At 42.2% G+C, this 12,667-nt stretch overlaps 1 protein-coding gene across 4 annotated transcripts in view; it reads left to right on the plus strand.

Moving 5' to 3' along the window:
* Positions 1-12,667, plus strand: part of nfrkb (nuclear factor related to kappaB binding protein) — a 105,493-nt gene that overhangs the window by 7,696 nt on the left and 85,130 nt on the right. For all 4 annotated transcript variants that reach the window (XM_078530558.1, XM_078530570.1, XM_078530581.1 and 1 more), the window contains exons 3-5: positions 4,255-4,456; positions 4,775-4,902; positions 5,591-5,762. In XM_078530558.1, coding sequence (XP_078386684.1) covers positions 4,255-4,456; positions 4,775-4,902; positions 5,591-5,762 — 502 coding nt within the window. The remainder of the gene's footprint in view (positions 1-4,254; positions 4,457-4,774; positions 4,903-5,590; positions 5,763-12,667) is intronic.

Here is a 12,667-nt window from a genome sequence, read left to right on the forward strand (position 1 = left end):
AGAACCAGAACAGATAAATCTATCTCAAGAGGAATGATCCTAATGTAATAAAGTGTCAGTTATGGCTCTGCCTCTGAGAGAGAAGGATGTGGATCCATGTCTCATGTACATATTCCAAGCTGGCACTCCAGTGCAGTTTTGAGGGAGTGCTGCACTGTTGAAGGTGCCTTCTTTAGGTTGAAACATTCAATCCAAGACCTGTCTGTTAGAATCCAGAAATACAGATGATGAAGGATAGCACTGGAACCAATCTTTGTACACTTCTATAAGCATTTATTTGGAGTTACACATTATAAGCATATCTCCTAACCTAAATGCAACAACCACAGTTTTACTCTGTGCCTATTGATGGGGTCACACGTGAATCATCAGTTAATGCCCACTACCTCCATACAATTAAACAAAATTAAATGCAATTAGAAACTTCCCTTCTCTTTGGATAAAAAATAGTGTTTATATTTTTGACCAAAATTTCAAAATAAATGAATCAAAAACTTCCATATTCAGTACAAAGCATTACATTGAGAGACACCTCCTCTAGAACCCCGAATAATTTCTTCATATACCCACACTTCTTTTTATAAAACAATCAGACAGCTTATGCCTTGCGTTGATTCATTTACTTTTAGAGATTGCCTTTTTCTCTAGCATTTGTTTCAAGCCAGTGAGGTCAATCTATAACTTTTTCCCACTCACACACAGAGTGCACATTAGACCACAGGGAACAAATTATCAACATAACCAATGGGTATACTGTATGTTGGTTTAGGTGTTTCGCAGCGTGAATCTGGAATAACTTGAAATCAACAATCCTATTTAGATGGTCTTACTCCCATTCTGGTTAATCTTACTAGGTCATCACAGAAAGGTGATGATATATCTAAAAAAGAAACAGACCAATTGCAAAGCTTTTTACAAAATTACAAAGTCGAACTGGTTGGTTAGGTCAGACTAATTTTGATGTGTTGAGTTAAGTACTATGATGAAATACTCTAAAGTCAAAAATGTCTTAAGGCAAATAAAACATTAAAAAAATTAAATGCATATTTCAATTCCCATCCCTAGTTGACCCAAAGAACATGAAACTACTCATTTTAGTGTTGCTTCACATGCTAATCTTCCTGGTGGGTATACGAGTGCAGCTGGTTTCATAATATTTCTGATGGGTGAAAATGCGAAATATTGTCCTTTAGCTTTGGAAGCAAGACATTTTTTAAAAAAGGATTGTTAAAAGTACTTTGGCTGCTGCATTGGCTCTTGTGGAGGCAGTGGATATGGGATTCTATTTGTCAAATATTTTAAATGAGATCCAGTGCATAGGGCAACTGAAGATAATACTGTATTTAGAAAGCCCCACAAGCCTAACTCCCAATTTTTAATTCTATTCTAATCTCATTAATAACACATTTCTCAAAATCATCAACATGCAAAATAAAGATGCCTGAAAGTTTTCCTTTATACCATCTATAAAGCATTGCAGAATCTGCTTTTAGTTGAACACCACCTATTTCAACAAAACAGATCTCAGTGGAAAATACCACATGCTGGAAGCTTTTCTTCAGGTCATGGGCTCATTTGTTTAGTTTCTTTAGTTTTCCTTCTGCATCTGATGCCTCTTTGAACAGTTTCAGAAACACTTCTCGCTGAATCATATCATTCTGCAGAAATGCTGCTTTTATGTTGATTGATCTTCACTCCCATGAATATGTGGCCAAAAGAACAAAAAAGATTTTCCTGATTACTTTGCCAGCTGAGAGTGCCCACCTCTAACATTCACATCACCCAGTCACTCTTCAAAACCCCGAGCAACTAACCTCACTTCATCCCTGTTCATTCCATCTGCAAGGACTCTTTCAGTACAAATCCACCCAAGTGACAAAGCTGGTTGCCCCTTGTCTGGTACTTCAGAGTCTGGAGTTTATTCTAAGTATCTACTTCCCTTTGTTTTGCCTCTGATTAATTTATCCTCAAGTTTATTGGCAGCCACCAAATTTTCACAATCATGAGCACTTCTGTTCTGAGACTGTTCTGTGGCCTTTATTTAATTGTCTAATCTATTCAAGCTATGTCCTCTACTTGCACTTTTATACCTGTTGCGACTACTGCTGAGAGATCGTAGATTGCCGCCTTGTACTACGTGAGGGTCTGTCTTCAGTATGTGAACACTCTCTGATGCATGAGCCACTGCCTGACCCACTATCAGTTCATCAGTTCTTGCAATGTGCTTTCTTACTCTCTATTCTTTCACCCCATTCTGCCAGCACATGGAGCTTGCTTCTTGGTCATCATCCTGAACATTCAATCAATGTTTAAACTTGTCAGGATCTTTGCCTACATGTCCCACAATTTCCGCATCCCTCCATTCACTAAATCTCTCTGAAATATATGTCACCTGAGTACCCACTCTAGGAAATTGGCCTTTAGATGTGATGGCTCTGTTTTGACCTTTTTGGAGAAAACCTCCATTCGCAGACCGCAAGCATGACCCCAAGCCTCCAGTAGCCTGCAATCTTAATTCTTCAACCTGCTCTCACACTGACATCTCTGTCCTTGGTCTGCTGCATTGTTCCAGTGAAGCTCAACATAAGCTCAAGAAACAATATTTCATCTTTCAGTTAGGCACTTTACAGCCTTCTGGACCCAATATTGAGTTCAACAGTTTCAGACTGTTAACTAATTTTGGTCCTTTGCATGTTTTGGTTTTTCTCTTATTGTTGCTTTCAGTCAGCAGCACCTGCTGTAGGCACATCTTTTGTTTCTCTTTTTGCCCCATCACCGTTCCATTTGGCCCTGGAAGACTAACTCTTCTGTAAGTCAATTTCTCCTGTCTTCCACGTTATCACAGACCACTACCCCCCCCCACTTTGCTCCTAACTTATTACATCTCTAGCCCTTTACCCAGTTCTGAGAAAAAGGTTATCAAGCTGAAACGTGAACTCTGTTTCTCTCCACGGATGCTGCCTGACCTGTTGAGTATTTCCAGCACCTAGTGTTTTATTTCAGAATTACATCTTCTGCATTATTCTGCTTTTTGATTACCCCTAAATTGTACAAAATACTGACAAAATTCAAGCAGGTAATAGTCCATGGTATATTCCCTGGCATGTCCATCTGCTTATTGAAATCTATCAAAGTCCGACCATGTCTCATTTTGGCAGTTAACAAATCATCTTTCTTGTTAATTTCATCCAAGAATAGAGGGTCCAAACCTTCACCAACTATTCAACTGATGGGCACCCAGCTCACAAAATGCTTCTGGTTTTCTTCTGGTAGGAAGTGACAATGCCGTACCTTGTATTTTCTTTGGTAGGATGTAACCCATGTCCTCATCTACTCCATTATTCCACTGGTTATATGGTTCAGACTCCAAGCATAATGGAATGAAATCATACCCTGACAAGCTTTCTGCCATTTTTCGAAATGCCCACTAAGATTGTAGTTTTCTGTCTGAAAGTATTTTTAGTTTCCAACCTTCACCTTTAGGCAACCATTCTCAGTTTACCATGTTATAATCCAGAAAGCCAGTTGGTGGAGGATAGAACTGGAGCCAATCTTTACATACTTTTATTAACCATTTATTTACAAAGTTAGACATTACAAGCATCAAACTCCTAAGCCAACAACACATGTCTGTCTTTATTTATAATGATTCAAGTGAAACCCCAATTAATGTACCCTCTGCTCTCCCAATTAAACACAATTATATACAATTAACACCATCTGCTCTCTCAGGTGGCGACCTCATGACATATTTGAGGAGGGGCAGTGGAGTTTCCCCAGTGTCCTACATCACTAAAGCAGATGATCTGTTCATTTATTTCTTGCTTTTTGTGTGGCCTGGCTGTGTGCAATTTGGTTTCCATATTTTCAGTTTTACAACAAAAATTACGCTTCAAAATTTGGCTGTGAATCGCTTTGTGGTGTTCTGAGATTGTGAAAGGTTCAACATAAATGCATGGTGTCAATTTCTTTAATTTTGATCAAAACTGTACTACCTGACACAGGATTGGCTGCTAAAAGCCAGGGTTGCATCTCCCACAGCTGGTTGGGAGAGCTTTAGCCATCTAAACAGTCTCCGCCATTCCTGACCTCAGCTGACTTGGAACTGACATTGTGTGCAGAAGTGGAGTGTGCTCCATTCTACAAAAAAAAAATCACTGACAATATTTTTGAGAAGCTGTCTTGCAGAAATCTGCTAGTATTTTTGACTGACACAGACTACATGGATTGCAATTTAAATCTTTGTCTCCACAGCCGGATATCTTTTTTGACGTGGTGAGCCGCAGTACCTGGGATGAGGTCCTGTCTCAGTCCCAGAGAGACCACTTGAGGAAGTTTCTTCCACAGTTCACTGAGAATAACCTGGAGCGACAGGACAACATCATCACAGGGCTCTTTGATGGAGATAACTTCCGCTTTGGTAATCCTCTGTACATCGCTCAGAAACTCTTCCGTGGTAAGTCCCTGCAGATTGGTCTTATACCTTGTCAGTGTACAGTTATATAACAAAGTCTTCATGTTTGCTTAACAACAGAAATTAATGGAAAGAGTTTGGTTTTTGAAATTCTGTATACTGTGAGTGAATAGGAAGCATATATGGAGTTTTTACCCTTTGGAATCCCATAGGGTGGGACTGAATGGGATTGAGTTTGTCTGATGGGAATTCAGTCTAAGGGATTGAATCGAAAGAGTTGTTTGAGCTTTATTGGGAGTGGAGGGAATTTATTTGGCGGTTCGACTGTTCATGTTGCTGGTGATTGTCTTTTTTCTGCAGATGGTTACTTCAACCCGGAGGTGGTTAAGTACAGAAGGCTGTGTATGAAGTCACAGTATAAACGTTACCTGTACTCCCAGCAGCAGTACTTCCACAAGCTGCTGAAACAGATCCTTATCTCCAGAAAGGTAGGAGTGATACCACGAACGGTAGAATGGTGAGAGAGAGGTTAGACAGTTAATAAATCAGATAGCTCAAAGATTGAACTGTAATGATTGTAACATTTCAGGTGAAACATGCTTCATGGTAAATGAAGCAGAAGGAAATGAGCAGACCCCAGAATAACTAAAGAGTGAAGTTTAGGAGCAGAATTGAGTGGGGTGTAGCAGGTGCCCATTAAGATTTGAGTTCACTGAGTTGGTACTTGTGCCCTGCCTGCTGGTACTGGTGCATGGTGATTCTCTGCATCAAGTCGGGCGCCTTGGTGTTGGTATGTCAGAGAATGTTTCTGTAAAGTTAACTTTGTCTGCTGGGCGTTTTGCTTCAAACTTAGTCTGACCACTGACTGATGAGTGCGTAGTTTACTGTGCCACCTGTCGGGCCGTACAGGGAAGTTTATATTTGCACATTTTGACTATTTTAATGTAGAGAAATTTTGAGATATTGGGGCAATGTGAGAAATGGGGGTTTGGCGAATTGCTGGATATTGAGACCGGTGGAGACGCTATGGGTCATGCGTGCAGGACCTGGTTAAAAGTGCTTCATTAAACACTGGTCATGAAGCAGTGATGGAAACTTGCATCCACTTCAAAATATGACCCTGTTGTAACATCAAATACACCATGGAACATTTCTGTTGATTTGTTGATGTTTCAGGAGTTGCTGGAACTGGCGAGAAAGAGTGGCCCTGACATGACCCTGAAGAGGAAGTACCAGGCAATCTCCAGCCAGAAGGAGGAAGAGAAGCGAGTACACAGTCGATATGAAAAGATTCTGCGAGAGGTCAAGGAAGAGTGTGAAGATAACAGCATTTCATCCGATGAGGAAGGTAAGAATTCCTATGGGCTGGCTTCATGCAGTTCAGCTGAGAAGATGCTGGGCAAGGAGGAGCGGGCATCAGGGTCAACCCACCTAACCTTCACATGCATTCAAGAACAAGTGTATCTTCCTGTGATTCAGTGCCCACAACTCTGACTGTAGGATGCCAATCATTTCAGCCCCAGGACATCACTGCAGGAGTTCCTCAGGGCAGTGTCCTAGGCCCAACCATCTTCAGCTGCTTCATCAATGACCTTCCTTCCATCATAAGGTCAGAAGTGGGGATGCTCGCTGATGATTGCACAATGTTCAGCACCATTGCAACTCCTCAAACTCTGAAGCTGTTCATGTTCAAATGCAGTAAGAGCAATCCAAAGTAGAACTTCTAAATTGGAAGAGGGCTAACTTCATTGGGATGAGAGGGTATCCAGCCAGGATAAAGTGGAACCAAAAACTGACAGGAAAAATTGTAATGAAACAATGGGCCATCTTTAAGGAAGAGATGTTTCAGGTACAGTCTAGGTATATTGAAACAAAGGTGAAAGGTAACGAAACTAAAGACAGTGCTCCTTGGATGATGAGGGAAATAAAGAATAGGGTGAAACAAAAATATGAGGGTATGTGAATTCTTCAAGTGAGAACCAGGCCAAATACAATAGGTTGAAAGGGGAAGTGAAGAGGAAAATAATTCTTGTGAAGAGCGAGTATGAGAATAGAATGGCAGTTAACATAAGCTTACTTAGACTTAGTTCCTCCGACCCCATGAGGGTCAGTGGGCAGCAAGACTCCACCACCAGCCTGGTCCATTGCAATCTCTTTCGCTCCAGCCCAGGTTGTGTCCCGTTCTCAGAAGTCTTCCTTAAATGTACTTCACCAGGTCTCCTTTAAACGGCCCTGTCTTCTTTTTCCATCTAGGAGTGTCCATTTTACTGCCACTCTGGCAGGGCATATGGCCGGAGGCGAAATACGTGTCCTACCAGCTCCAGTCGTCTCTCTGTTACGATTACCTGCGAGTGCCTCTGACCAGCCCTCTGTAGCACTTCTTTGTTGGTGATACTGTCTCTCCATGTAATGCCCAGGATCTTACTTAGGCAGTGCTGGTGAAAGAAGTCCAACTTAGGTGACACTTTCACTGTTCTCTTCTTTTCTCCTCTGTGTCTTGCTGGCATAGATTGTGGTGGCTATTGCTCTGGACATTTAGAGTCACAGCTTCATGGCTGTGTTGATCGTGTTGGATGCCTAAACCATGTGCAGCCTGGAAGACCAATGCTGCTTTTCCTATTCTTGTGTGGACGTTCATCTCTACATCACCCTCCCTGTAGATGTTGCTCCCTAGGTAGGGGACATGGTCGACATCCTAGATGTTCTGTTGCACAATGGTGATGGGAGGGACTTGTTGCCGTCCAGCTATCACTATCTTGTCTTCTTGCAGCTGATGTGTAAACCAAACTTGGCGCCGCTACTTTCAAGACTGGTGGTCATATCTTGGAGCATGCATCATTCTTCAGCCAGCAAGGCAGTGTCGCCTGCCAAATCCAGGCCCGTCTGCGCCCACCATCATTTTCCTCAGGATGAAATCAATAACCAAGAGGAAAATGAATGGGGGAGAGTATGCAGCTTTGCCGTACTCCTGTGATGATGTTGGAGTCTGTGGTGTCCATGCTGGTCTTGACACAGTAGCTGAATTCATAGTTTAAGGCTTTGAAGATATTAATATACCGCTCTGGGATGCCGTTCTGTGTTGCGATGTGCCAGAGTGACTTCCAGTAGATGCTAACTAAGGCTTTGTTGAAATCAATGAAGTTGATATTGAGTGCCTTCTGATACTCTAGACTCTGCTCGTTGCTGATGTTCCTGAGCATAAAGATCTGCTGACAGCATGATCTGTCGCCTCAGAAATCTGCCTTTTCTTCATAAAGGGCACTGTCCACTTCTGCTTTCAATCTGTTGAGGAGCACCATGCTGAGGACCTTGCCAGACCCTGACAGTGTGTTATGCCCCTCCAGTTATTGCAGTTGCTGAGATTCCCTTTCTTTGGCAGCTTGATGGTTATTCTTCTTTTCCAGTCATCCAGGACATCCTTCGCAATCCAGATCTTGTTGAACAGGTCCGTGAGCTCTGTTGTGACGGTGTTCTTGTCATGTTTCAATAGCTCTGCTGGTATCTCATCAATCTCAGGTGCCTGGCTGTTCTTTGAACCTCTGGTCTGGCATATTCCCCCAGGCTGATGTTCAATTGCGGTGCCGTCATCGAACTTGAATGTGGAACTGGGCTTGGGCTGGTTTGGGGATCTCCCATAAGTGTTCCACCCACCTCTCCTCCTGTCCCTCATCCACAATAGCGTCCTGCTGTCCTTGCTCTTGATTAATACAGTGGTGTTGTTTCTTGCACCAGTCAGTTCCCGTATGATCCTGTACAGCCTCTTGGAGTCATTCCAATTTGCTGCTTCTTGTGCCTCCGTGCCTTTTAACTCTATCCATCCTCATTTGTCTTTGCTGCAGCTCTTCCTCATGGCTTTATGCAGCCTTCTGTAATTCTCATTATCTTCTCTTCATTGCTCAATGTTCCTTTCCTGGTCCCACTTTCTCTTCGCCTGCTTTCTTTCATCAGTCACCTTGCACATTGGGTCAGTGATCCTTCTTTCTTGTTTCATCTCCTCCATCCAATGGTGATTTCTGCCCTCTCCTTAATACTTCTTTTGAAAATTTTCCACTGTTCTTCGATGTTGCCTGACCAGTAGTATTTCAAATCTGTTGGAGAGGAACACTGGACGGTGTTCGACAAGTCCTTGCCCTTCAGTTTTTCTGTTGCAAATGACTATTGTGCCTTCATGTTATTGCCGCCTTCAGCTTCAGGTGGATCTTGCCTAACACAAGGTGTTGGTCCAATCCTCTATCAGCACTTCAACACTTCCGGAAATCTTGTAGGGATGACTTCCATTTGCTGCTGATGCATATATAGTCAATCTCATTCAGGGTGTTAACATCTGGAGACCCACCCATGTCTTTTTGTGGATGTCCTTGTGTTTGAAGAATTTTTCCCCATGTTGAGCCCATTGCTGTTGCCAGAAGGCCAGCAGATGCTCGCCATTTCCAATGAGCATACTTGCTGACCCATGGAGCCCAAACGCTTAGCATTGAGGTCACCCAATCAGTAGCTTGATATGATAGCTGGGTACCTCACCCAGCTTGCCCTGTGATTGATGGTAGAATTCATCTTTCTCCCCCTCTGTGTTTGTCTCTGGCGTGTAAACTTGCACGACAGCGACTTTGACGTGCCCTTGAGTGGAATCAGGCAATGATGTGATGGTTTACTGGTTTCCACCCAACTAACACTTGTTCTGAACATCTGCTGAGTATGAAGCCAATTCCATGGATGTTATTTTCTTGCCTAGAGTACAGGACCATAACAGCCTCACCACTGCTTCATCCTTGTCCTGGGTACCGTATCTCGCTGATGCCTAAGGTGTCAAGTCGATAGGTCCTCACCTCTTGCAGAAGCTGAGGATCGTCCCACACCAGAAGTGTGTTCAGACATTCCGGCTGCCGGCTCTGGTGATGTTTTTGGTGTTGACGATTGGGTTTGTCGGATTGGACTTTCTTTCGGCTTCCATCCAGTCCCGTCGCACATACGTCTTCAGATATGCCGTCCTCTCTGTGCCAGGGTTTGCTGGTATGGCCACTTCTTGTTGTTTCTATAACAATGATATGTTTTTACAGGGTGAGTGTGCTAGCTCCATGCCTAATTCCACTCCTTATTCAACCAGACTTGGGACTGGCTTCGGTGGAGTTGTTAACATAAAAGAAAACTAAAAAATCTTCTATGGGCATGTTAAAATAATAAACCGATAGTAAGAAACACTGTGGATCCTACTGGGAACAAAGAAGATGATATATGATTAGAGGTAAAATAAGGCTAGAATACTTAATAAATGCTTTGTATCAGTGTTTACTAAGGAAGATGATGCTGACAAAATATCTGTGGAAGCGGAGATGGTAAAGGCAATAGATAGGATAGAAATTGATGGGCAGGATACATTGAAAAGGGTGATTATGCTTAGAGTCGATAAGAATACTGGGCTTGCATCCCAGGTTTCTAAAGGAAGTGGGAGTGGAGATAGTGGAAGGGCTTGCTATGATCTTCAAACCTTCCCTGCGTACAGATAAGGTGCCAGAGGATTGGAGAGTGCCAAATGTGGCACCCTTATTCAAGAAATGGCGTTAGGACATTCTTGGTAACTACAGGCTGGTCAGTTCAGCATCAGTGGTGGATAATATTTTAGAAACAATAATCAGGAAAAAAATCAACAGGAACTTGGAGAGGTTTGAGTTAATTAAGGAGAGTCAGCATGGAATTAAAGAAGAGATATATGGACTCTAAACGTTATTAAATGTTTCTCTCTCCACAGATGCTGCCAGACCTGCTGATTTTTACCAGCTTTTTCTGGTTTTATTTCAGATTTCCAGCATCTGCAATATTTTGCTTTCATATTATTATAAAAGGCAGATTGTGCTTGACTAAACTAATTGAATTTTTTGTTGAAGTAACAGAAGGTTGATGAAGGGAATGTGGTGGACATTGTTTATATGGATTTTAAGAAAATGTTTGACAAAGCACCACATAAAAAAGTTCAAAATTGAAGTTCATGGAATCAGAGTGTCAGTGTCAACTTGGATTTAAAAAATTGGCTTAAGGAAGAAAACAAGTGAGTTGTGGTCAGTGGTTATTTTTCAAACTGGAGGATGATAGACAGTAATGTTCCCCTAGGGTCAGTGCTAGGACCACTGCTTTTTTGATGTATATAAATGATTAGAATGATGGACTACAGAGTAACATTTCAAAATTTACCTATGATACTGAACTTGGGGTGTGGCACACCATGAGGACGATGTCAATTGACTGCAACAGATCATAGGAAAAAAGTAAAGGTCCTTGAGAAGGTGCAGAGATGATTTGCCAGAATAGTTCCAGGGGTGAGGGATTTTAGTTACAAGATTTAGTATCAGATTAAAAGAAAAGACCTATAAATTGGCCAGAAATAGTAAGAAACATGAGGATTGGGAGGGTTTTAGAGTATAGCAAAGGAGGACCAAGAAACTGATAAAGAGAGAGTAGAATGTTGAATGTAAACCAGCAAAACAACAAATTCGGACTGTAAAAGCTTCTATAGCTACATAAAAAGGAAACAAGCTAAGACAAATGTGGGTCCATTACAGGCAGAGTCAGGAGAATTCATAATGGAGAATAGAGAAGCTAAATGATTACTTTGTGTCTGTCTTCACTGAGGATGATACAAGATCAAAGGGACGAGGGAGAATAAGGAATTGAAGGAAATTAGTATTAGTAAGAAGGTTGTGTTGAAGAAATTAATGGGACTGAAGATTGATAGGTCCCTGGGACCTGATATTCTGCATCCCTGAGCATTGAAAGGGATAGCTATGGAGATAGTGGATGCATTGGTGGTCATCTTCCAAAATCCTATAGATTCTGAAACAGCTCCTGCAGACTGGAAGGTAGCAAATTATATCCCACTATTTAAGAAGGGAGGGAGAAAGAAAATGGGGAATTACAGAGCTGTTAGCCTTACATCAGTAATGGGGAAAGTGCTGGAATCTATTCTAAAGGATGTGATAAATGGATACTTGGATAATAGTGATCTGATTGGGCATGGCAAACATGAATTTATGAATGGGAAATCATGTTTGATGAACCTGTTGGAGTTTTTTGAGGATGTTACTAACAGAATTGATAAAGGGGAGTCACTGGACAAAGTACACTTGGATTTTCAGAAGGCTTTTGACAAAGTCCACACAGGAGGTTAATTAACAAAGTTAAAGGAGGTAATATACTGGCATAGATTAAAGATTGGCTAACAGGCAGAAAACAGAGAGTAGGAATAAATGGGTCATTCTCACATTAGCAGACTGTGACTAGTGGGGTACTGCAAGGATTAGTACTTGGGCCCCCAGCTTTTCACAATACATATCAATGATTTGGATGTGGGGAACAAATGTAATATTTCCAAGTTCGTGGATGACACAAAACTAGTTGGGAATGTGTGTTGTGAGGAAGATGCAAAGCGGCTTCAAGAGATTTGGGCAGACTTAGTGAGTGGGCAAGAACATGGCAGATGGAATAAAATGTGGAAAAAAGTGAAGTTATTCACTGGTAGGAGGAACAGATGCGCAGAGTATTTCTTAAATAGAGATTTAAAAGTGTAGGTGTACGAAGGGACCATCAGTAAAGTGATGGAAGGGGTCATCAACAGTGCCAGCAAGCGACACTTGCTTAGCAATAACATGCTCACTGACACCCAGTTTGGCTTCCGCCAGGGTCACTCAGCTCTTGACCTCATTACAGCCTTGGATCAAGCATGGAAAAAAGAGCTGAACTCCAGAGGTGAGGTGAGAGTGACTGCCCTTGACATCAAGTCAGCATTTGACTGAGTGTGGCATCAAGGAGCCCTAGCAAAACTGGAGTTAATGGGAATCAGGGGGAAAGCACTCCAACCATCTTTAGCCGCTTCATCAGTAACCTTCGTTCCATCATAAGGTCAGAAGTGGGGATGTTCGCTGATGATTGCACAACGTTCTGCACCATTCGCAACGACTCCTATACTGAAGCAGTCCATGTCCAAATGCAGCAAGACCTGGCTTGGGCTGACAAGTGGCAAGTAACATCCGTGCCACGCAAGTGCCAGGCAATGTCCATCTCTAACTAGAAAGAATCTAACCATTGCCCTTTGACATTCAATGGCATTACCATCGCTGAGTCCCCGACTATCAACATCCTGGGAGTTACCATTGACCAGAAACTGAACTGGACTAGCCATATAAATACTGTGGCTACAAGAGCAGGTTTGAGGCTAGGAATCCTGCAGTGAGTAACTCATCTCCTGACTCCACAAAGCCTGTC

The sequence above is a fragment of the Cetorhinus maximus genome, chromosome 2 (assembly GCF_964194155.1).
Source record: "Cetorhinus maximus chromosome 2, sCetMax3.hap1.1, whole genome shotgun sequence".
In the NCBI taxonomy this organism is placed as follows: Eukaryota; Metazoa; Chordata; class Chondrichthyes; order Lamniformes; family Cetorhinidae; genus Cetorhinus; species Cetorhinus maximus.